The 23829-nt window shown below is 45.6% G+C and overlaps 1 protein-coding gene and 1 pseudogene across 3 annotated transcripts in view; both read right to left on the reverse strand.

The window, feature by feature from the left end:
* Positions 1 to 17189, reverse strand: part of LOC147106754 (uncharacterized) — a 45836-nt gene extending 28647 nt beyond the window's left edge. For all 3 annotated transcript variants that reach the window (XM_086007840.1, XM_086007839.1, XM_086007838.1), the window contains exons 1-2: positions 16921 to 17189; positions 14182 to 14502 (exon numbers count right to left, since the gene is read on the reverse strand). In XM_086007840.1, coding sequence (XP_085863966.1) covers positions 14182 to 14502; positions 16921 to 17059 — 460 coding nt within the window. In that variant the 5' untranslated portion in view covers positions 17060 to 17189. The remainder of the gene's footprint in view (positions 1 to 14181; positions 14503 to 16920) is intronic.
* The window catches only part of LOC147106753 (natural cytotoxicity triggering receptor 3 ligand 1-like), a 744151-nt pseudogene that overhangs the window by 192766 nt on the left and 527556 nt on the right, over positions 1 to 23829 (reverse strand).

A 23829-nucleotide genomic window follows, 5' to 3' on the forward strand; every position in this document is an offset into this window, starting at 1 on the left:
CCACCTCCAACACACCTGAAGCAAATCTACCCATTAGCTCAGGAGTTCAAAAGGCAAACTAGTTCATTCCTTCAGGGCCAGTGCCTGAGGAGAAGGCCAAGACTGTGGTTGAAAACCAGCTTGCAGCTGCCACAGAGAGGTCTAATATTGAACCTGAGTGGAATATTGTTTAGTTCTGAGAGTCTGATATAATCCCTGGACCGGCTGAGAAAGATCCAGTGGTAAAGTAACACTGGCTCATTGTTTTTGGAGAAAATTGATTTAAGGACTGCCTTCCTAACCACCCGGGGCGGGTGATGGTTTTTTGTTCTTCATTTTTCTTGTTGAACGTCATATGTTTTTTGATTTTGCCAGACGTGAACCTTTTTTTTCCCCGTTTTCTAAAAATAAAACACAGCTAACTGCTGTTTTTCATTTATCAATCTTGTGACTGTGCCTGTGTCCTCCACCCCCCCGCATCAACACACCCTTCGGTCTAGGTGGTGGATTACATATGGTGGAGAATGCTGGCTTTAGCCCTCTGGTGGCTGGGAGGACAAAGCACACATTCTTGAAAACCCTTTGGTGGAGTGATGGAGGCCCTTTTGCAGCAGTTTATCAGGGCCAGTATGGCCCAACATGAACGAATACAAAAAATTCTTGAGGAACAGTGCCGTGGCAATGAGCTGCGGAGGGAAAACCTACTGGAGCGGCTAAACGCCTCAGCTGATCAACCGCCCGCCAGCACCTGTCAACCTGATGTGCCAACCAATGCAGCTGGGCCTTACATTCCCAAAATGACAGAGGAGGACAGCTACAAGTGTCAAGAAGGCCATGAGCTGTTTGCATTGTATACTAAAAGAAACTTTCGTTGTGATTGTGGGAACAGCAAGTTTAATGATCTGCAGTGCAAGTTTTTCTCGGAGAAAGAAAAAACAAATTCTGAAAATAAATATAATGACAACTTCTTTGGACTGTACTGTACCTGCAAGAGGCCTTATCCAGATCCTGAGGATGAGACCCCTGATGAAATGATTCAGTGTGTGGTGTGTGAAGATCGGTTCCATGGAAGGCATCTTGGTGCCATTCTGCCCGAGAATGTAGAGTATCAGGAAATGGTATGTCTGAGCTGTATGAAGAGATGCTCGTTTCTTTGGGCCGACGCAGCACATGTGGCAGTGAACAAGGCAGCAGATGCTGGTAACTGTGGATCACTGACCAAAGTGGAGGATGGCATTGTTGATGTGTGCGCGATACAGGAAAATGGAGATTCGCATAGCCAGAAAACAATGGCTTGTGCAATGAAATGCGAGGAAGACAGAGCCAAGCATAATGAACCCTCCACAAGCTGTAAAGTTGAGAAGAAACCTGAGGCAGCCAATGGCAATGAAGCTAGTTGCAGGGTGAAGGAGGATGCTGCTGCAGAGGATGCTGGGTGCAAACTGCAGCTATCTTCCTGGCTCAAAATTTGGGACACCCGACCCAATAGCGAGGGTTACTTTTAAAGGTGAAAAGAAAAAAAACAAGTCAATTGACAATGAGTTGAACCCCGTGTGGAATGAGAAAATTGAATTTGATTTGAAGGGAGAACCCCTAAATGCTTCCTCGTCAATTATTGTTGTGATTAAGGACCATGAGACAATCGGAAAAGACAAGTTTATTGGTTCTGCAACAATATCCTTGCGAGAGTTTGCAAGTGGCCAAAAGACGTTGCCTTTCAAGAATATCCCATTGCTCACTGAAAAGAAACAGCCAACTGGGGGAAGTATAAATCTAGTGGCCACTTATGAGCCACCTGCTGGATCGGGACCACCGAACCCATCTGATCTTGGAAGCTCCAGATGTGAGGCCCTTTGGTCTGCCTGCGCCCCTTCCCGGAGGTCGGAGCTGAGAGGGGGGGGAGGGGGGGGATATGTGAGCTATGGGGGCGGTTTGTGGTGGATGGACAGTATGTGACCACCAGATGGAGACAAAGTCCCCCTCTCACTCCAATTCAGCTGAAGGCCACACCCACCTCCAACACACCTGAGGCAAATCTACCCATTAGCTCAGGAGTTCAAAAGGCAAACTAGTGCATCCCGTCAGGGCCAGTGCCTGAGGAGAAAGCCAAGACAGCTGTTGAAAACCAGCTTGCAGCTGCCACAGAGAGGTCTACTATTGAACCCAAGTGGCATATTGTTTAGTTCTGAGAGTCTGATATGATCGCTGGACCGGCTGAGAAAGATCCAGTGGTAAAGTAACCCTGGCTTATTGTTTTTGGAGAAAATTGATTTAAGGACTGTCTTCCTAACCACCCGGGGCGGGTGATGGTTTTTTGTTCTTCATTTTTCTTGTTGAACGTCATGTTTTTGGATTTTGCCAGACGTGAACCTTTTTTCCCCGTTTTCTAAAAATAAAACACAGCTAACTGCTGTTTTTCATTTACCAATCTTGTGACTATGCTCGTGTCCCCCGCATCAACACACCCTTCGGTCTAGGTGGTGGTTGATTACAATATATAAATTACCTCACTTGGCGGGCAAATCAGGGGAAGGGAAACCCTGATTACACACTGAAATTCTGCTGAAAATAGTGGAATTTCTCGGCAAATATGCTTCTAATTAATGCTACACGTTTTACAATCTGCAGCAGTTCACCTAAAATAAATCCTGATCTGTTCAGTTCTGCTTGACGGCGATTTTGATAATGCATTAATATGGCTCTTCTCATGTAAATGATCATTCCCAAGGGGCCAAGATCGGCAGTAGGCATGAAAAGCAAAAATTGGGGAAAGGGAGAAGGGAGACGGCATGGTCGGAAAGATTTTCTTAAATGAGGCCTTCAAAGACATGGAAGGAACTAGCAATGCAGAATGATTTTGGGAAGAAAATTCAAGTTATTTTGACTGAATAAACACTCCCATGGTGGAGCAGAGGAAGCAGGGCACGAGCAACAATTCAAAATCAGAGGAGGGGAGGATTCAGGCAAGGGTGTTTGCCCACAGAAGTTTGCTTAGATCGAGTTGAGTCGGTCTGTGACGGGATTAGTTATTAGTTCCATGGGGTTAAGTGCGTGATAGGAGTACAAAGTTCATGCAAGTTATTTTTAATTTAGTTCCACTGCATAAACTAAGAAGCTAGTCTCATCTGAAGAGAGGCCCAGTCAACAATGTAACTGATTTCACTGTAGCTTTTATTAAATCACTTCATATCTTCCTTTGCTTAAAGGTTTATAGTTTCTGAGCAGTATTTCTGCCATGTTATCAGCTCTGATTTCAACTTTCAACAATAAAACAGTGAATGTCACTGGGGTAAATCTCAGTAGTTTCCTGTGGCAAATTGAACTCCCTTTTAATACGAATTGTCTTTTTAATTGCTTAAATAGTGTGGAATCGAGTTCTGGTGATCGATTTGGACAGATCTCCAGTTACAATCAGAGAATAATCACAAAATCTACAGGTGACAATCCCATGATGCCCCAGCTGTCCATTCAAATTCCAACACTTTAAGCAGAGTGCTGCACAGATATTAATAGTGCCTGCGTGTTGAATTATTGAATGCTGGGCAACGCAGAGCAATCACACGTTAAATTGTAACTGAACTTTTAAAGCTTTGTTGTCCTACAAGCATCCAGAAGGGGACTCGGTTCATAATAGCTCCTTTATACTTGCTGCATTAAACCAAATGCTTCACTTGTTTTCTCTTGAATTGTAACAGCAGTTTAACCTGCAGATCAGTAAGCTGCCAAAACCCTAATGAACTGCTCACATTCTAAAATATTGCTGGTATATTGAAGGGAAGGAGAGTGCAGAAGACTACCGATCAGCTGTTTAAAATATGTTACTATTCAGGAGACTACGGACCTAATGGCATGTATAAATGCAGCGAGTATGACTTATCCCTTTTTGAGTGGTATATCAGGCTTTGAAAAAGTTAATTTACAAATTAGAGCGAGTGGCTGCTTAACTGTTCAGCAACATTGCTCATTGGCAGATGAATAACACTTTGCTCAAAGCAATGTTTTTTAATTTGAAAGCTGGCCCACAGGCAGACTTTGGATTGCCACCTTCTTCCCCATGATAGATATCTTCTGATCTGGATTTCCAGCACAAGCATCAATATCGCCAATGGGCATAAAGAGAAGATATAATGTAAACAGAAAAATATAAAAGGATAATCTGCAAATGCTAGAAATCCAAACTGAAATAAAAACAGGATTTTTAAGATTTTCTCTTAAAGGGGAGGTGCAGTTTGACGAGAGCAGGTGTTGGAAGTCATTGCACAAGGGAGTTTCACCTGGGAAACACACAGGAATGGCACAACATGCCAGAGAGGGTGCTCCAAGGTTCTCCGACACAGCGCTGGAGACATTAGTGCAGGAGGCAGACAGGAAGAGAGAGGTCCTGCATCCGCAGGGGGCCAGGAGACCATCCAGACAGACACTGCAAAGGCAGTGGGAACAGATAGCAGTGGAGGTAAATGCCAGCAGTGTTGCCACAAGGACCTGGATGCAGCGCCGAAAGAAGTTCCATGGCCTCACACGAGTGGTCAAGGTCAGTGAATCTTCAAATGCCGTATCCCACCAAGTGCACTACTAGCCTCACACACTGCTCAATGCACCACACCCTTATCGCTCACCTACCAACAATCTCTTATCACTCATGACTCAAACCTCACATTCATAGCTCCACTCCACCCTCACACACTTACCACTGCTGCAAGCCTCATGCCCATATCTCATAGCTTGCACACACTGCCAGCGAATCATCCATTACAGCCACACCAACCAAACACATTGCACCACTCGCTGACACACTTCCCTCCTTACAGGAGATGGTGTCGCACAACCGCAGGCAGCAGCAGCTAACCGGAGGGGGACAGGTGCACCTGCATACCTTAACCTCGATGGAGGAGGCGGTGCTTGGCATTATTGGAGTGGCCGTGACTGAGCCCATGGCCAGCGGCGGGGCTGAAACCCTTGAAGGTGATGGTACGCTCATACCTAATCCTCCTTCTCACATTCCACTTCCCCTTCATCCCACACTCTCTTCTGATTTATAAGCTGCACATGGTGTAAGCGTGCAGATCTTGCTTCCCGCCCCCATCACCACAACCCTACCCTTGTGCCTTTCTCCTTTCAGACACCCAAGAACACCAACCTGGGCAGACAGTGGTGGAAGAGGAAGAAAACATTGATGAATAAGAAACACTGTCACTCGATCTAACACCCGCAGACACCAGCTCAGATATTGGCAATGCGCGTACTTTAGAAGGTAGCATAGAGACGGGATCCGGACATGGTGAGTCACCGGGCACAAGTCGGCTGCAGCCAGGGCAGGGGGAATGGTAGTTCAGGTGCCAGTTCTGCTGCACAAGACTCAGATGAGGACCTCGATGGGGCGGCCTACAGAAGACGACTGATGGGTATGCACAATGAGATGCTTGGTGCATTGGTAGGCCTGCCAGAAAGTCTGAGTGCAATGTCAAGGAGCATGGAGGAGTCCAGCACCAATATTGGACATGGCTTTTCGCAGAGCTTGGAGCCCATCCATTCCAGCATGGAAGGGGTGGATAGATCCATTAACGCACTTGTGGACCCAACCATGATGCAGCGTCTGATGGCCGATGTCTCAGCTTACATTGCAGCACAAGCAGAAGCCACCCTATGTCTGAGTGCTGCAGTGGAAGCTCAAACTGAAGTCATGCAAGCTCAGCTTGTTTCCATGCAAGAAGACTGCTGCCATCATGGCTGCAGTTACTAGTGTTGAAAGGAACTTGCAGGGTGTCGCAGTAGTCCAGCAATCTGTCATCCATCAGATGACTAAGATTGCTGAGGTGCCACCCCAGGAGAGTGTCATTGGCTCCATGGAGCATGAACCTGCCGTCCTCTCTCAGGATGACAGTATTCATCCTTCCACCACTGCCACTCCATCAATGCCCTTGCTGTTGTCTGTCAGCCAGCCAGCCCAGACTGCTGCCACCCATGCCGAGGTGGTGCAGTCCAAAGCCGGGCCTTCTAGGCCAAGAGCTGCTCGAGGTTGTCCTGCAAGGCCATCTGCAATCTTCCCCCACTGAAAGTCAGCAGCCTTCCACTAGCCATGCTGCAGCCACTGGGGTAGCACTGCATAGCAGCACTAGAATAAGCAAAGGCACACACAAGACAGGCACTAAGGGAATGCACAAGGGTGAGTAGTTGACGGTTATGTAATATTGGATGGATTGACGTATAAAGTTGGTTTGGAATGTTTGTTTTGTGGTGGCTTTTATTTTTTTAGCATTGTGGCCAAGACGATGCTGTGATGGCCCATAACAGAGGGAAGGTAAGGTGTGGGACTGTGGGTGAATGGGGAATTGGGGTTACATTCACTGGCACTGCAGTCGGATCAGTTGATCACGGGCAGACCAACCAGAAAGGGACGGTCTTGGTTGCCTCCTCCCTTCCTCCTCCTCAGCTCTTCGCCGTATACCTGGTGGCAAAACCTGTGCCCTCATGGTGGCGAGGTTGAGCAGCATGCAGCAAACCACGACTAATCTTGAGACACGCTTTGGCGAGTACTGCAGGACTCCTCCAGAGCGGTCCAGGCAGCGGAAGCGTTGTTTAAGTTCCCCAATGATCTGCTTGATCACATTTCGTGTGGCAGCATGGCTTTCGATATATGCATGCTGCCCACGTGTGCTTGGGTTGCGCACCGGAGTCATGAGCCAGGTGGTCAGCGGATAGCCCTGGTCGCCCAGTAGCCACACTCTGGTTTGTCGTGGTGGCTCAACTGCGGATGGTACAGCGGACTGCCGCAGAATGAAGGCATCATGACTGCTGCCAGGGTACCGAGCATTGACCTGCATGATGCGCTGAGTATGGTCGCACCCCAGCTGGACATAGAGGAAGTGGAATCCCTTCCAGAGTTCACATCCGGTGCCCGCAAAGCAACGTGTGTGCAGTCAATGGCATCCTGCATCATGGGGAAGGCTGCTATCCTGGCGAAGCCGCGTGCTCACTCCACCTGCTTCTCTCTGGCAAGAGAAAATGAAATATATTCACTTCTCTTTCCATACAGAGCCTCAGTGACCTCCCTTATGCAACAGTGAATGGCAAACTGCAAACTCCTGGAAGGAGCCCGCCGCATAAAAATTGATAGCAAGGCTTACCTTCACAGCCACTGGCAAAGCGGTTGCAGGTCTGCCTGCAACAGGTGGTATATTTCAGTGAGTGCCTCCTTAGTGAAGCGGAGACATCGTATGCACAGTTCCTTGGTGAGGTTGAGGTAGGAGAATTGCTCTCTGAAGATCCTGGGTGGATATGGCCTCCTGCTGAGAGCCCTTCTCCCCCTCCTCCCTCTTCGAGCAGCTTGTCCTCCTCCTGTGTCGCTTCTACACATTCTCCCGATCATGCTGCAGGCCAAGGGGGATACAAACTACAGCACCCATGTTTGGGAGCAAATGGTCTGAACAGAAGCCTTGAAGTAAGCTGCCACACCACTCCCTTGAGACTTCAGCAACTTCAAATAAGACACCAAAGCAGGAAACACCTCTACAAACTCACCAAGAGCCAATAGAAATAATCAGCAACTAACCTGAAAGCATTTGATGATCCCTTTAAATAGCGCTGGTGGGGGTTCCTTCCTGCTGCTGAATGCATGTTCAGCTGATTGACGACACAAGCTGGGTACTCTGCATACTTCCGGCGCACGCTTCCTGCGCCGACGCAAATGCCTTCACCAAAATGGCGTCCTGCACCAGAAGTGTGCGTGGTGCGGCGCCATTTTCAAAACAAAATAGCACCCGTAGCAGCGAAAAAGCAGGCGCTATGGAGCCGAATTTCTAGGCCCTTATGTCTGGTTAATTTGAATAATCATTATGGTATACAGTGACAGAGTTAATTAGTAATAATCTTATAGTAAAGGATCTGCTGGGGAAGAGGGATCATAATGTGATAGAATTTCATATTAAGTTTGAGAGTGATGTAGTTAAGTCTGAACCAAGGTCTTAAATTTAAACAAAGCCAATTACGAAGGTATGAAGGCAGGCTGGCTGAGGTAGACTTGGAAATTAGAATAAAAGATATGATGGAAGATAAGCAATTGCAAACATTTAAAGAAATGACTCATAATTCTCAACAAATCGACATTCCCTTGAGGAAACAAACTCCACTGGAAAAGTGGTACAGCCATGGCTAATTAGAGAAGTTAAGGATAGTATTAGATTAGAAAGACTTGCATTTATATAGCGCCTTTCATGACCACCGAACGTCTCAAAGCGCTTTACAGCCAATGAAGTACTTTTGAAGTGGAGTCACTGTTGTAATGTAGGAAAAGAAGAAGCATACAAAGCTATCAAATAGAGTAGTAAGCCTGAGGATTGAGAGGGTTTTAAAAATGACTAAGGAATTGATCAAGAGGGAGAAAATAGAATGAGAGTAAACAGCAAGAAATATAAAAACAGATTGTAAGAGCTTTTACAAGTATGTAAAAAGTAAGAGATTAGTGAAAGTAAACATGAGTCTCTTAGAGGCAGAGACAAAACAAATTTCATGGGGAATAAAGAAATGACAGAGACGTTAAACAAATATTTTGTGTCTATCTTTACAGTAAAGGACAAAGAACATAACAGATAACAATCGCATTGAGTTTAAGCAGACTTTGGTAAGTGGCAGAAAAAGTCTTTTAAGTGCATTTACTGAATTTTAGTGAGTAAAAAAGTGAATTATTTGAAGTAAGTTAAATTTTTTTAGAGGAAATTAAGCTGTTGGGGAGTTTAAACCGGAAGTAGAATCCGGGTATAAAAAGGGGCTTAGTGCTACAGGCTGAGTGCAATCGCATTGACTGTAAGTAGAGTTTGGTAAGTGGCAGAGTTCGGGCAAGTGGGAGGTGAGGGGGTGCTTTTTGCTCTGTTTTGCTTCCCTCTCTCAGGCTAATCCAACACTGCGGACGCGGAGCAGCGAGACAATTCAACCGGACAGGTCCCCCAGACAGCATTCATGAGGGAGGTTGGTGATCAGCTGGTTGGTAGGTCCTCTTCCTTCTCTTCTATACCTTTAAGTTGGTAAGTCCTATTAAATAGTGGTGTAATATTATCATCTATATCGGGGCAGAGGGTCTTCATAACTAATAATAAGAAATGTAATTAATTACACAGATATGGGTGAACAGGTGATGTGTCACTGTTGTGAAATGTGGGAGCTGGTGGACCCCATTGAGGCTCACGGTGATTACATTTGCGATAAGTGTTTGCTGCTGGAGGAACTCAAGCTCCATGTTAAAGAGCTTGAGACCGAGCTTCAGACACTGCGACACATCAGGGAGGGGGAGAAGTTCCTGGACTCTATGTTTCAGGAGGTGGTCACACCTATGAAATTAATTACTGCAGATGTAGTCCATGGTCAGGGACAGGACGGTGTGACGACGAGTGAGGAAGGTACAGGGATCCAGGATGTAGTGTTGAAGGAGCCGCAGCCCTTGCTCTTGTCAAGCAGGATCGAGGTTCTTACTCCATGTGAGGGCGGGAGCAGGGACTGCAGGGAGGATGAGCAGCCTAGCCACAGCACCATGGTACAGGGGGCCATTCAAGTGGAGGGAGTAAAAAGAAATGTTGTAGTGGTAGGGGATAGTATCATTAGGGGGATAGATAGGGTTCTCTGCAGTCAAGAGCGGGAGTCCCGAAGGCTGTGTTGCCTGCCCGGTGCCAGGGTTAAGGACATCTCTTCTGGGCTGGAAAGAAACTTGGAGTGGGAGGGGGAGGATCCAGTTGTCGTGGTCCATGTTGGTACAAACGACGTAGATAGGACAAGGAAGAAGGTTCTGTTAAAGGAGTATGAGCAGCTAGGGGTCAAATTAAAAAACAGAACCTCAAGGGTAATAATCTCTGGATTATTACCTGAGCCACGAGCGAATTTGGCTAGGATAAATAAAATTAAAGAGTTAAATGCGTGGCTCAAAGACAGGTGTGGGAGAAATGGGTTTTGCTTCTTTGGACACTGGCACCAGTACTGGGACAGGAGGGAGCTGTTCCGTTGGGACGGACTCCACTTGGCCAGTGCTGGGACTAGAGTCCTGACGAATCATATAACTAGGGCTGTAGAGAGGGCTTTAAACTAATTAGTGGGGGGGAGGTTTCTAGAGAGCAAATAACAGAAATTACAACAGAGAAGGTCATAGACTTAGGTAGCAGTGGGGAAATTAAAAAACAGAACATGTCAGGAAGGGACAGAAGGTATGGAGTAAATGGTAAAGTAGTAAAAGGGGAAAAAACAGAAACTAAGTGTCACAAAATATATTTGAAAGTTCTTTATCTGAATGCACGTAGCATTCGTAACAAAATAGATGAGTTAACGGCACAAATAACTACATATGGGTATGATCTTGTGGCCATTACAGAAATATGGCTGCAGGGTGACCATGACTGGGAATTAAACATACCAGGTTATTTAACAATCAGGAAGGACAGGCAGGAAGGGAGGGGAGGTGGGGTGGCTATGTTATTAAAGGAAGGAATCACTATAATACAGAGAAATGATATTGGGTCAAAGGAGCAGGATAGTGAAACAGTTTGGGTGGAGATAAGGAATAATAAGGGGGAAAAAACACTAGTGGGCGTAGTCGATAGGCCTCCGAACAGTTGCAACTCTGTTGGATGGAGTATTAATCAGGAAATAGTTGAGGCTTGTAATAAGGGAACAGCTATAATTATGGGGGATTTTAACTATCATATTAACTGGACAAATCAAATTGGGCAGAGCAGCCTTGAGGATGAGTTCATTGAGTGTATTAGGGATGGGTTTCTTGAGCAGTATGTAACTGAACCGACCAGGGGGGCAAGCAACCTTAGATTTGGTCCTGTGTAATGAGACAGGATTAATTAAAAATGTCCTAGTAAAGGATCCCCTTGGAATGAGTGACCATAACATGGTTGAATTCCATATTCAAGTAGAGGGTGAGAAGGTTGGATCTCAAACAAGCGTGCTGAGCTTGAATAAAGGAGACTATGAAGGTATGAGAGCGGAATTGATTAGAGTGGACTGGGAAAATAGATTAAAGGGTAAGACGGTACATGATCAGTGGTGTACATTTAAGGAGTTATTTTACAACTTCCAAAAAATATATATTCCACTGAGGAAAAAAGGGTGTAAAAGAAAAGATAGCCATCCGTGGCTAAGTAAAGTAATTAAGGATAGTATCCGACTAAAAACAAGGGCATATAAGGTAGCCAAATCTAGTGGGAGGATAAAAGATTGGGAAGTCTTTAAAAGACAGCAAAAAATAACTAAAAGATTGATTAAGAAAGGGAAGATAGATTATGAAAGTAAATTAGCAAAAAATATAAAAACAGATAGTAAGAGTTTTTATAGTTATATAAAAAGAAAAAAGGGTGGCTAAAGTAAATGTTGGTCCCTTAGAGGATGAGACCGGGAAATTAATGGTGGGAAACAGGGAGATGGCAAAAACGCTGAACAAATATTTTGTATCAGTCTTTACGGTAGAGGACACTAAGAATATCCCAACACTGGACAAACAGGGGGCTCTAGGGAGAAGAAGAGCTAAATACGATTAAAATCACTAAGGAAGTGGTACTTGGTAAAATAATGGGACTCAAGCCGGATAAATCCCCTGGATCTGATGGCTTACATCCTAGGGTCTTGAGGGAAGTGGCGGTAGGGATTGTGGATGCATTGGTAATAATTTTCCAAAACTCCCTGGACTCAGCAAAGGTCCCGGCAGATTGGAAAACTGCTAATGTAACACCCTTATTTAAAAAGGGTAGTAGGCAGAAGGCTGGAAACTATAGACCTGTTAGCCTAACATCTGTGGTTGGTAAAATGTTAGAGTCCATTATTAAGGAGACAGTAACGGGACATTTGGATAAACATAATTTAATAGGACAAACTCAGCATGGTTTCATGAGGGGGAAGTCATGTTTGACAAATTTGCTTGAGTTCTTTGAGGAAGTAACATACAGGGTGGATAAAGGAGAACCAGTGGACGTAGTGTATTTAGACTTCCAAAAGGCATTTGACAAGGTGCCACACAAAAGATTATTGCTTAAGATAAACAATCACAGGATTGGGGGTAATATTCTGGCGTGGGTGGAGGATTGGCTCTCTAACAGAAAGCAGAGAGTTGGGATAAATGGTTCATTCTCAGACTAGCAATCAGTAACTAGTGGTGTTCCGCAGGGGTCAGTGCTGGGTCCCCAACTCTTTACAATCTATATTAACGATTTGGAGGAGGGGACCGAGCGTAACATATCAAAGTTTGCAGATGATACAAAGGTGGAAGGGAAAGTAGTGAGTGAGGAGGACATAAACAACCTGCAAAGTGACATAGACAGGCTAAGTAAGTGGGCAGAGATTTGGCAGATGGAATACAATACTGGAAAGTGTGAGGTTATGCACTTTGGCAGGAAAAATCGTAGAGCAAGTTATTATCTTAATGGCAAGAAACTGGAAAGTACTGTAGTACAAAGGGATCTCGGGGTCCTGGTGCACAAAACTCAAAAAGTTAGTATGCAAGTGCAGCAAGTGATCAAGAAGGCTAATGGAATGTTGGCTTTTATTGCTAGGGGGATAGAATATAAAAACAGGGAGGTATTGCTGCAATTATACAAGGTATTGGTGAGACCGCACCTGGAATATTGCATACAGTTTTGGTGTCCATACTTAAGAAAAGACATACTTGCTCTCGAGTCAGTACAAAGAAGGTTCACTCGGTTAATCCCGGGGATGAGGGGGTGGTCATATGAGGAGAGGTTGAGTAGATTGGGACTCTACTCATTGGAGTTCAGAAGAATGAGAGGCGATCTTATTGAAACATATAAGATTGTGAAGGGGCTTGATCGGGTGGATGCTCCCAATGATGGGTGAAACTAGAACTAGGGGGCATAATCTTAAAATAAGGGGCTGCTCTTTCAAAACTGAGATGAGGAGAAACTTCTTCACTCAGAGGGTGGTAGGTTTGTGGAATTTGCTGCCCCAGAAAGCTGTGGAAGCTACATCATTAAATAAATTTAAAACAGAAATAGATAGTTTCCTAGAAGTAAAGGGAATTAAGGGTTACGGGGAGCGGGCAGGAAATTGGACATGAGTCTAGGTTCGGAATGGTCATGGCCCTGTGGGAAGTGGAGCGGGCCCAGGGGCCGTGTAGCCTGGTTCTGCTCCTACTTCTTGTGTTCTAATTCTGTGTTAGATTTCAGGAGATGGTTTTATTCCTGTTCCTGGCTGGGGTGGAGATCGCCTTTACAGAAGGTAAGTACTGTAGAAAAAATAGGGAAGAGTGATCTCCTGGAAGAGTTTCGATCGCCTAGATGGGTCGGAGAGGAATTTCCCAGATTTTTTCTCCCAAATTGGCCATTGGGTTTTTTATCTGGTTTTTCGCCTCTCCCGGGAGATCACATGGGTTCGGGTGGGATGGAGAGTGATAGAAGATTTGAGGTTAGAATCAGATCAGCCATGATCTTATTGAATGGTGGAGCAGGCTCGAGGGGCCGATTGGCCTACTCCTGCTCCTATTTCTTATGTTCTTATTGTGGGGAACCAAGGGTCTAATGAGAGTGAGGAACTCAAATTAATATTGGTAAAGAAAAAGTACTGGAAAAATTAATGGGACTAAAAGCTGACAAATCCCGTGGACTTAATGGCCGACACCCTTTTTAAAAGAGGTGGCTGCAAAGTTAGTGGATGCATTGGTTTTGATCTTCCAGAATTCCCTAGATTCTAGAATGGTCCCTGTGGATTGGAAGGTAGCAAATGTAACACTGCTGTTCAAGAAAGGAGGGAGAGAAAACAGGGAACTATAGGCCAGTTAGCCTGACATCAGTAATAGGGAAAAAGCTAGAATCTCTTATTAACAATGTGGTAACAGGTCACTCGGAAAATCACAATACAATTAGACACAGTTTTATGAAAGGGAAATTGTGTTTGACAAAATCGAGTTTTTTGAGGGTACCACCATTTAGAAAGTATCCTATACTATGCTTTTTAGGTCCAAAGTGGATGACCTCACATTTGCCTACATTGAAATCCATTTGCCAGTTTTGCCCATTCAATTAATCTATCTATGTTCTGAATGTCTTTTCATTGTGGAGTAATAAAGGATGAATTCTTGATTTAAATTTGATGAAAAGCTCAGTAGAAATTCAATGTTAAACAATGGGCACAAGTCATTTTAAACAATTGTAAGATTTAACAAAAACACACTGAAAAATATTCCCATCTTACGCAAAGAAGAGGACATACCTTTCACTGTAAGCACAGTTTCCAGTGAACGACTACCAGGAAGTGATCGGTGCTTCATGACACACCTGTACTTATTATCATCATCATCCACTGTTGGTTCAATTCTCATTCTACTGGAAACATTAAAGGTTCCATCACTGTTGGAAATTGGGGCACCAGTGTAGATATCTGTTATTATTGTCACAGTTTTGTCCTTTGATATCTTTTCCCAGATGAGCTCATGCTCCGAAGGATAAAATCCTGTTACGTCACATCTCACAGATCCCTCTGAGCCAGTCAAAATGGTAATGTGTTGTGTGGACAAATGGACCACTGGTTGAGCTGTGTTGAAGATAAATGTAACAATTGGTCAGACAGGCTGAAGGCACATTACCATAAACATCTAAAGCCAGATCAAATTTTTGTTGTGCAAACGTATGCTAAGCACACCACTTTCCTTCCTTCAGGTATTTCTCTCATATAATCTACTCGGTTTCTTCAAGTATGTGGATGATTATATCTGGAGTGAACTATGTAACTACTCCAATACCTCAAATTCAGATTGAAGCATTCCAAATTCCTCCACCATCAACAAGCATTTTTATAGCATGTTTAATGTACAAAAATGTTTCAAGGTGCTTCACAAATGATGGGGAGGGAACAGAAGAGGTGACTAAAAGCCTGGTGGAATAGATATGTTTAGAGAAGGTGTTTGAAAGCAGAGAGAACACTCTGCTACCAGCAGTGGAATGGAGAGGGCAGGGAATGCACAGGAAGCCATTGGGGCACAAGAGTGGAGATGAGGAAAAAAGGGGGGAGATGAGGAGAAAGGGGGGATAGGAGGAGAAAAGGGGGATAGGAGGAGAAAGGGGGGATGAGGAGAAAGGGGGGGATGAGGAGAAAGGGGGGGATGAGGAGAAGGGGGGGATGAGGAGAAAGGGGGGTATGAGGAGAAAGGGGGGGATGAGGAGAAGGGGTGGTGAGGAGAAAGGGGGGGGATGAGGAGAAAGCGGGGGGATGAGGAGAAGGGGGGGGGATGAGGAGAAAGGGGGGGGATGAGGAGAAAGGGGGGGATGAGGAGAAAGGGGGGGGATGAGGAGAAAGCGGGGGGATGAGGAGAAGGGGGGGGATGAGGAGAAAGGGGGGGATGAGGAGAAAGGGGGGATGAGGAGAAAGGGGGGGATGAGGAGGAAGGGGGGGATGAGGAGAAAGGGGGGGATGAGGAGAAAGGGGGGGGATGAGGAGAAAGGGGGGGGATGAGGAGGAAGGGGGGGATGAGGAGGAAGGGGGGGATGAGGAGAAAGGGGGGGGATGAGGAGAAAGGGGGGGGATGAGGAGAATGGGGGGATGAGGAGAAAGGGGGGGATGAGGAGAAAGGGGGGGATGAGGAGAAAGGGGGGATGAGGAGAAAGGGGGGGATGAGGAGAAAGGGGGGGATGAGAAAGGGGGAGAGGAGGAAAAAGGGGGTTGAGGAAAAAGGGGGTTGAGGAGAAGGGGGGAGAGGAGGAGAAAGGGGGTTGAGGAGAAAGGGAGGATGAGGAGAAAGGGGGCGATGAGGGGGAGGAGGCAAAGAGGGGATGTGGAATAGGAAGAGGAGGTAGAGGTGAAGGACAACAACAATGTATTTATATAACCTTCAATGTAGATAAACCTCCAAAGGCACTTCAGAGAGGCATAATTTGTTTCAAAAAATGGTAAGGCAAAGGAGATATTTGGAGGGGTGGCCAAAAGCTTGGTCAAAGACATAGGTTTTAAGGAGGATCTTAAAAAATGAGAAGGAAGTGGAGCGATGGAAGGTGCTTAGGAAAAAAAATTGCCACAACATAGGGCAAGGTAGCTGAAGGAATGGTGGGATGGAGCAGTGCAGGATACTTAAGAGGCTATGGTCAGATGAACGGAGTGTTCGGGGCAGGGTTTGTAGGCATGGAGGAGGTTACAGAGATATGAAAGGGTAAGGTGACAAAGGAGTTAAACCATTTAAAATTCATGAACAATACTTTAGCACTATTTATATACAATATTGGAAAAATATTTATTGTATTGAGATTTTCTAAACCCTGGACAAATCGGCCAGGAAATATTCTCATGCCATTGAATTTGGTTAGAATTGCTGCAGAAATTGGCCTTGAAAGACCATAGAATTCGAAGGGCTATGGAAATAATACACTCTCAAGGGGTTTAGAGTGATGGTATTAAAAGTCCTCAAATTTCCAGTAGTACATCTACCATATTAATATCAAATGTTTGTGCAATTTTTTAATTATGTTTTATGATACTCTTGTTGGGATTGTGTGTATAATTTATATTTTTCACTGCTTATGTAGCCATCATATATTTCAATGTTGGGAGTATTCTCATTCGTTGGGTGTGTTTGTGATCGACTAAAACTCTTCTACTCTTCCCCAACACTGTCCCTCACCTTTCTCCTCAGAGAAGTACCCCTACTGCACCATTGTAAGTTTCCAATTTCCCACACAGCCTTCCTGCTGGTCTCGGGAGTGAGATTGCCAATATTAAGAGTGCTCAAACTCATTTCACACATGCTGCTAGCAGACAGAGCGGAATCTCATTCCATCAGTCTGGGCTGCATTCAAACCCAGACTTCATTGGTGAAAAGATAAGTGTGCTAACCCAAAGAATCACCTATTCTATCTTGAGCATGTTTATTGTACAGCTTTATGCTTAAATATACTATACCTTAGTGTTTCCCCAACCCACTTAATACAGAGATCAACAACAGTTAACATTTTGGAGACTTACCTGACACCTGCATTTCTGAACTCTTTGCTACCTTATCAGGAGTGACAAATACAACACAGGTGTATTCTCCTTCTTCATTAAACTGTACATTTGGAAGATAAAGTGAAGCATCTCCTTTCTGTAATTCGGTTTCAGACATTTTTGCTCCTGGTCTTATTGGCTGATGTTGTCCTCCATTAAAGACATAGATCTCTTCCTTTTTGGGCCCAAACAACCACTGGACACCTACATTTATTAAGTTGAGTGTTGGTGTTTTATAGCCAGTAACTTTACATTCCAGGGAAACATCTTCATTCACTAAGACATTCTTTGGTTTTGCAAATATGTTCACATCCAAGGTTTCTAAATATCAATAGAACAATTATACATTAATATCTCCATTCAAGTATCACAACTAGAAATAAAACAGATTCAAAATATACTGCTTGATGTGGCACAGTAGCACTGCCATGGAATGGTTGGATGCAAGGCACATCCATGATTCCCTGACGTGGTGCACTACCAATCTGTCATCCCTTTGAGAGGGGTTGAGCAAATTTAGGGTTAGGGTGCTTCCTCACAGGGAATTAGGGAGCATCACATTAGGTAATTCAAATGCATCCCCTAGCAACTGATTATGAAGCAGAAAAAATGGAAACTTCAAAGCAGGTTGTATGACTGTCCTCCCAGGTGGGTTTAATGCTTAGAATGGGAATACTACAGAGAGAAAAATAAATATTAGGATGATATATTTCTATTGACACACACACACGTCTCCAAATCTGTTTTCTTTCTCTCTCAAAAGGTGACAATTGGTGTTGTTGTAGGGTTCAACAGTCACAGTAGCCCTCCAATATAGTCAGTGGTAGACTTCAAATACCTTGTCCAAGTGGTTATTCTTCACGTTAACGTAAACATTGTTCGAAAACTATTCAGCCAGGAAGGTCTGCAGCTGATCTCTATCCTGTATTCCTGTCAACGCACATGCACATTGCAGAAGTTTGTCGATGACAATCAGAAGTGGGTCCCTGGGCTATACATGAAGTTTCCGTTTGTCAGATATGGAGGGAAACATTTACTCTGGCAGGGCTTTTGTTGACCTCGGCGGGTCCGGGGCGGGCGACATTGGTAGCAGGTCCCGACCCCGCTGCTGGCTCCAGCCCGCTGTCCAAAATGACTCTCCATTGATGGGCTTGTTAAGCCCGCCCAGCGCATTTGCCGGTCCAATTAGAGGAAGCGGGTCTGATGACGTCATTTGACGATGCATCATCAGCCGGTTTCCTTAAAGGGACCATGGCCAACCTTATTTTGACACTTGTGCTGTCCGTGTTCTACAGCATTGAGGTGCTGCAAACACTGACAAGCACTGTACAGAGGTGCAAGGCTGCACTCAGGTTCTCCCATGACTCACTCCATATGCTTATGGAGAGTCACAGCACGCAGGGAGGTCCTCTTCTCTTCCCATGGGCGGTAGAGACCTCCCCAGGAGACCAACACAGCCTGGTTGCACATTGCACAGGAGGGCACAAACAGGGATGTTGTCAGGAGGATCTGGGTGCAGTGGCACAAACCCTTCAATGATCTCAGTAGATCACGAAACGTTAGTAAAAAAAACCACACCTTCATCCTGTTGTGCCTCTCATCACATCCCCTACCTTCCCCCTGCACATCCTTACTCACCCCAACTTACCTTGCACCTCCATACTCACCCCAACTTACCTTGCACCTCCACCCATCCCTCTTTCTCTGTCTACATTATCACAACCCCATCTCACTAGCCACCCTCACACTCACCCTCATCCTAGTGCAATCATACCAACTAACAACACACAAGGGTAGCCACTTGTGTGTTTTATCCAATGTTCATGTAAAGTTTCTGTTAATGTGCTGTCAAACATTGAAATCTTTATTTTCAACACCTTTTGTTCTTGGACAGATTTGTGTGCACCTTTGGAAGTGGCTTAGTGAGCTGCAGTGAATGGTGAGACATAACGGTACCCCCTGCAATGGTGATAGAGTATGAAAGGAATGGCTTGGGCATTGCAGGGATGCTTTATGGTGTTGGTGTGGGGTGCTGCCAACCTGGCACATCATGTGTGTACAGCATCAAGTGAAGTAAATCTGGCCATGGTGAGGCCATCCCTGGGAGCAATGTGCTCGGGTGCTGATGCCCTCTGTCCTGTGCAGTATCAGTGATTGCGGAGAAAGTTGGTGTTGTTGTTGCTGCAGGTGTGCCTGGTGCTGCTGGTGTTGGGGCTGATCATGGTCGGATTCTGAGGACCAAGATGCGACAGTATAAAGGGCACCCATGTTGATGGAATAGATGGCAGGTGAAGTAGAGATGACAGCAGCATTCTGTCAACGGTGAAAGAGTTCTGCCAATGAGGTGAGAGTGGAAAGTGGAAAGCCTGCAGAATCTGTGCTGGAAATTGACTGAGAAACAGCTTGTGGCTGAGGCAAGTGATGATCTGTCAGGTGGGAGCTTTTATTGTGCATTTGAAGCTGTCAAATAATCAGCTGGAGCAATGGCCACTGAACTCCCGCCTCAGGTTGACAGCCATGGTTCCCGGCCAGCGTGGTTCCCATAGCCATGAAGTTAAAGTGAAAAGGTAAGTTAAAAAAGCCTGTTAATAATCTGTTAATGACATTATAATGAGTTTACTTGGGACCCCCACCGCTGCCTGTCGGATCTGCTCAGCACTGAAAGACCTGACATTGGGAAAGGCACGTGGCGGCGGGATGACTGCGGGTCCTGACCCGCTGTCAAAAGAAATGCACTTTTCCATCCGACCCACTACAGATCCCATAAAATTCCAGCCTCTGTAAGGGCACATTCCATTTACCCAAGTTCAGAAAACTTAGTAGCAGGTTTGCAAATGCCACACTTTAGCCCCCCCGCTCACCCCCAAGTCTATTCAAGCTACTGCTGGAGTGTAATTAGCTGAAGCCACCCAGCTTAACAGTACATAATTCTTGTAAGCTTCCCACTATTTGGACAACTAGGACCATCCCACTCATTAGGTTATTGGCTTGCAGAGTTACTTGGAGCTGGCCTGATAGAATCCAAGACCCCAGTGACAGGTCTCATTAATAACATATTCTGGCTCACCAATCAATAGTGCTGGCGGACTTGCCTGGCTTAGGTATCAGACCTTTGATACAGCCACCAAAAAGGTATGTTTTAAATAAAATATACTTACCTCAACGTGGAGCTGGGAGAAGCAGGATTGCTCCTCTCAGCTCCTCAGCAGTCCCGACGACCATTTTTAAAAATTTGTTTGTGGGATGTGGGCGTCGTTGGCACGGCCAGCATTTATTGCCCATCCCTAAATGCCTTTGAGATGGTGGTGGTGAGCCGCCTCTTGAACCGCTGCAGTCCGTGTGGTGAAGGTACTCCCAGTGCTGTTAGGGAGAGAGTTCCAGGATTTTGACCCAGCGACGATGAAGGATCTGCGATATACTTCTAAGTCAGGATGGTGTGTGACTTGGAGGGAAACTTGCAAGCAGTGATGTTCCCATGCGCTTGCTGCCCTTGTCCTTTTAGGTGGGAGTGGTCGCAGGTTTGGAAGGTGCTGCCGAAGAAGCCTCGGCAAGTTGCTGCAGTGCATCTTGTAGATGGTACACTCTGCAGTCACGGTACACCGGTGGTGGAGGGAGTGAATGTTTAATGTGGTGGATGGGGTGCCAATCAAATGGGCTGCTTTGTCCTGGATGGTGTCAAGCTTCTCGTGTGCTGTTGGAGCTGCACTCATCCAGGCAAGTGGAGAGTATTCCATCACACTCCTTACTTGTGCCTTGTAGATGGTGGAAAGGCTTTGGGGAGTCAGGAGGTGAGACACTCGCCACAGAATACCTAGCCTCTGACCTGCACTTGTTGCCACAGTATTTACGTGACTGGTAAAGTTAAGTTTCTGGTCAATGGTGACCCCCAGGATGTTGATGGTGGGGGATTCGGCGATGGTAATGCCACTGAATGTCAAGGGGAGGTGGTTAGTCTCTCGCTTGTTGGAGATAGTCATTGCCTGGCACTTCTGTGGCGCGAATGTTACCTGCCACTTATCAGCCCAAGCCTGAATGTCGTCCAGGGCATGGACTGCTTCATTATCTGAGGAGTTCTGAATGGCGCTGAACACTGTGCAGTCATCAGCGAACATCCCCATTTCTGACCTTATGTTGGAGGGGAGGTCATTGATGAAGCAGCTGAAGATGGTTGGGCCTAGGACACTGCCCCGAGGAACTCCTGCAGCGATGTTCCTTTGTGCCATGTATGACTCCAGCCAGTGGAGCATTTCCCCTCGATTAGCATTGACTTCAGTTTTACTCGGGCTCCTTGATGCCACACTCAGTCAAATGCTGCCTCGATGTCAAGGGCAGTCACTCTGACCTCACCTCTGGAATTCAGCTCCTTTGTCCATGTTTGGACCAAGGCTGTAATGAGGTCGAGAGCAGAGTGGTCTTGGCGGAACCCAAACTGGGCATCAGTGAGCAGGTTATTGGTGAGTAAGTGCCGCTTGACAGCACTGTCAATTACACCTTCCATCACTTTGCTGATGATTGAGAGTAGGCTGATGGGGTGGTAATTGGCCGGGTTGGATTTGTCCTGCTTTTTGTGGACAGGGCATAACTGGGCAGTTTTCCACATTGTCAGATAGATGCCAGTATTGTAGCTGTATTGGAACAGCTTGGCTAGAGGCACGGCTAGTTCTGGAGCACAAGTCTTCAGCACGATAGCCAGGATGTTGTTGGGGCCCATAGCCTTTTCTGGATCCAGTGCGCTCAGCCGTTTCTTGATATCACGTGGAGTGAATCGAATTGGTTGAAGACTGGCTTCTGTGATGGTGGCGACCTCAAGAGCAGGATTGCTCCTGTCAGCTCCTCAGCAGTCCTGACGACCGTTGTCACCGGTGATGCAGCAGCCTGCAATGTGCAGCTGCATCGTTGGTGACTTGCCTGGGGCCTACTTTACATGAGGCCGGAGGCCCAATTTCTCCAGACTACCTGTTCTGGCACAACTCAGATTGCTAAAACTAATTATATTGCCTTCATCATATTTGCATTTCAGATCAGCTTTCTCATCACAGAATATGGGTCAAACTGGAACCTTCCTGGCCTGTATGGAAAGTCATCTTTTCTAATAGCTTGTCTCCAAGATCACTAATACATTGCAAAACAAGACCCCTTTTCAACATGCAGCCTATAACCATATGCTTTGCCATTTTCACACAGGTACTGGAATATAAACCGTAAAAACCAAGTTGTACTTAGCCTGACTCCCTCTTCTCTGTGGTTTATATCACAAAGTATGTGTGGGGCAATATTTCCAACAATGTTGTAAAAGTAGTCGAGTCTGGATGTGACAAAGGCAGGCATGAGGATTTCAGCAGCAGATGGACAAGGTGGAGTAGGGCGCTGTTAGAGGCAGTCCTTGTGATGGAGCGATATGGAGCAGGAGGCTCAGCACAGAGTCAAATGGGTTGTCGAGGTCGCAAACACTTTGGTTCAACCCAAGACAGTGGCTGGGAAAGGGGATGGATTCGGAGGCGAGGTTACGGAGTTTGTGGCGATGTCCAAAGACAATGGCTTTGGTGTTCCCAATGTACAATTGGAGGAAATTGTGACTCATCTAGGACCAGACGTCAGACAAAGTCTGACAACACAGAGGCAGTGGAGGGGTCAATACAGGAGGTGGAGTTAGAGCTGGGTGTTTTCAGCATCTATGTGGAACCTGACCCGTGTCTTCAGATGATGTCACCAAGGGGCAGCATGTAGATAAGTCGGAGGAAGGAGCTAAGTATAGATCTTTAGGAGACTCCAGAGGTAACGGTGCAGGGGAAGGAAAAGAAGCAATTGCTGGAGATGTTCTGGAGACATCTGGATCGGTCAAGAGGGGATAAAAAGAGGGAGAAACCTAAAGCTAAATCCCAACCTTTCTTTATGTATTACATCTATCTAATCACAGTCTGTTCTAACATTCCATACATCAACATTACGCAAGGCCCTCTAATTCTACCTATATATTCTTTATCCAAGTCCAATATTAATATAAACTGTAAAATAATTCCTTGATTTTAAAGCTGTTTCTAAAATAATTACTACATTTTCCCAATGAATAGAAGCTTTTTCATTTAAGAAGAAAAGAAGTTTTTGGACTGCACCAGGGGACAAGACATGGAAGGACTAGGTCCAGCTATTTGTGCGTCTTTCTTATTTTACACTACAAATGAACAAACAAACTTGCATTTAGAGAGCACCTATCACAGCCTCAGGGAGTCCCAAATGCTTCAGTCAATGAATTACTTTTGAAATGCACTCACTATTGTTGCATGGGCAAAAAGGAGCTATCCCTTTTAGTGCAGACCACAGTGGCTTCCTGCTGACCCGGATTGCACCGGTGAACATGGGATGGGAAGATGAGAACAGGCTACAGGGAGCAGCAAATATGACCACCCACAGTTCCATACAATATTTTACAGCCCAGCGATAAACCAAATAACAGCACAGGACAGGTAGAACAGCACAAGGGAAATATAAATAAACAGGAGGTTAAACAACATATAAGCCAACTCTAGAAGTTAGAGGGACAGTAAATGGCCATAGTCAGAATCAGCAGCCAATGAATGCTTCTTATCCACTGGAGCAGCAAATATGGGGATAAAAAAGTGTACATGAGAACCGCTAACTTAATCTCACTGTAGGTGGGACACAGAACAGTGGTTAAATGGAGCCAGGGTGCTGAGGTATGGTGTCCTGCCATTGAAGAGAGTTTCCCACAATGTGAATTCCTCGAGTTCTGCTGCTCACAAATCCAATTGCTCTCGCAGATGGCCAGTGGGAAAGCCATTTTTTCTTAATGATCAGCCAACCCAGACAACATCAAGGGAAGTCCCAATTGCTGACTAACACTTCAGCATGAACCTCTGTGCCAGGAGG

This window comes from Somniosus microcephalus, chromosome 15 (assembly GCF_052327205.1).
Source record: "Somniosus microcephalus isolate GS21.2 chromosome 15, FLI_Smic_1.0, whole genome shotgun sequence".
Taxonomy (NCBI): Eukaryota; Metazoa; Chordata; class Chondrichthyes; order Squaliformes; family Somniosidae; genus Somniosus; species Somniosus microcephalus.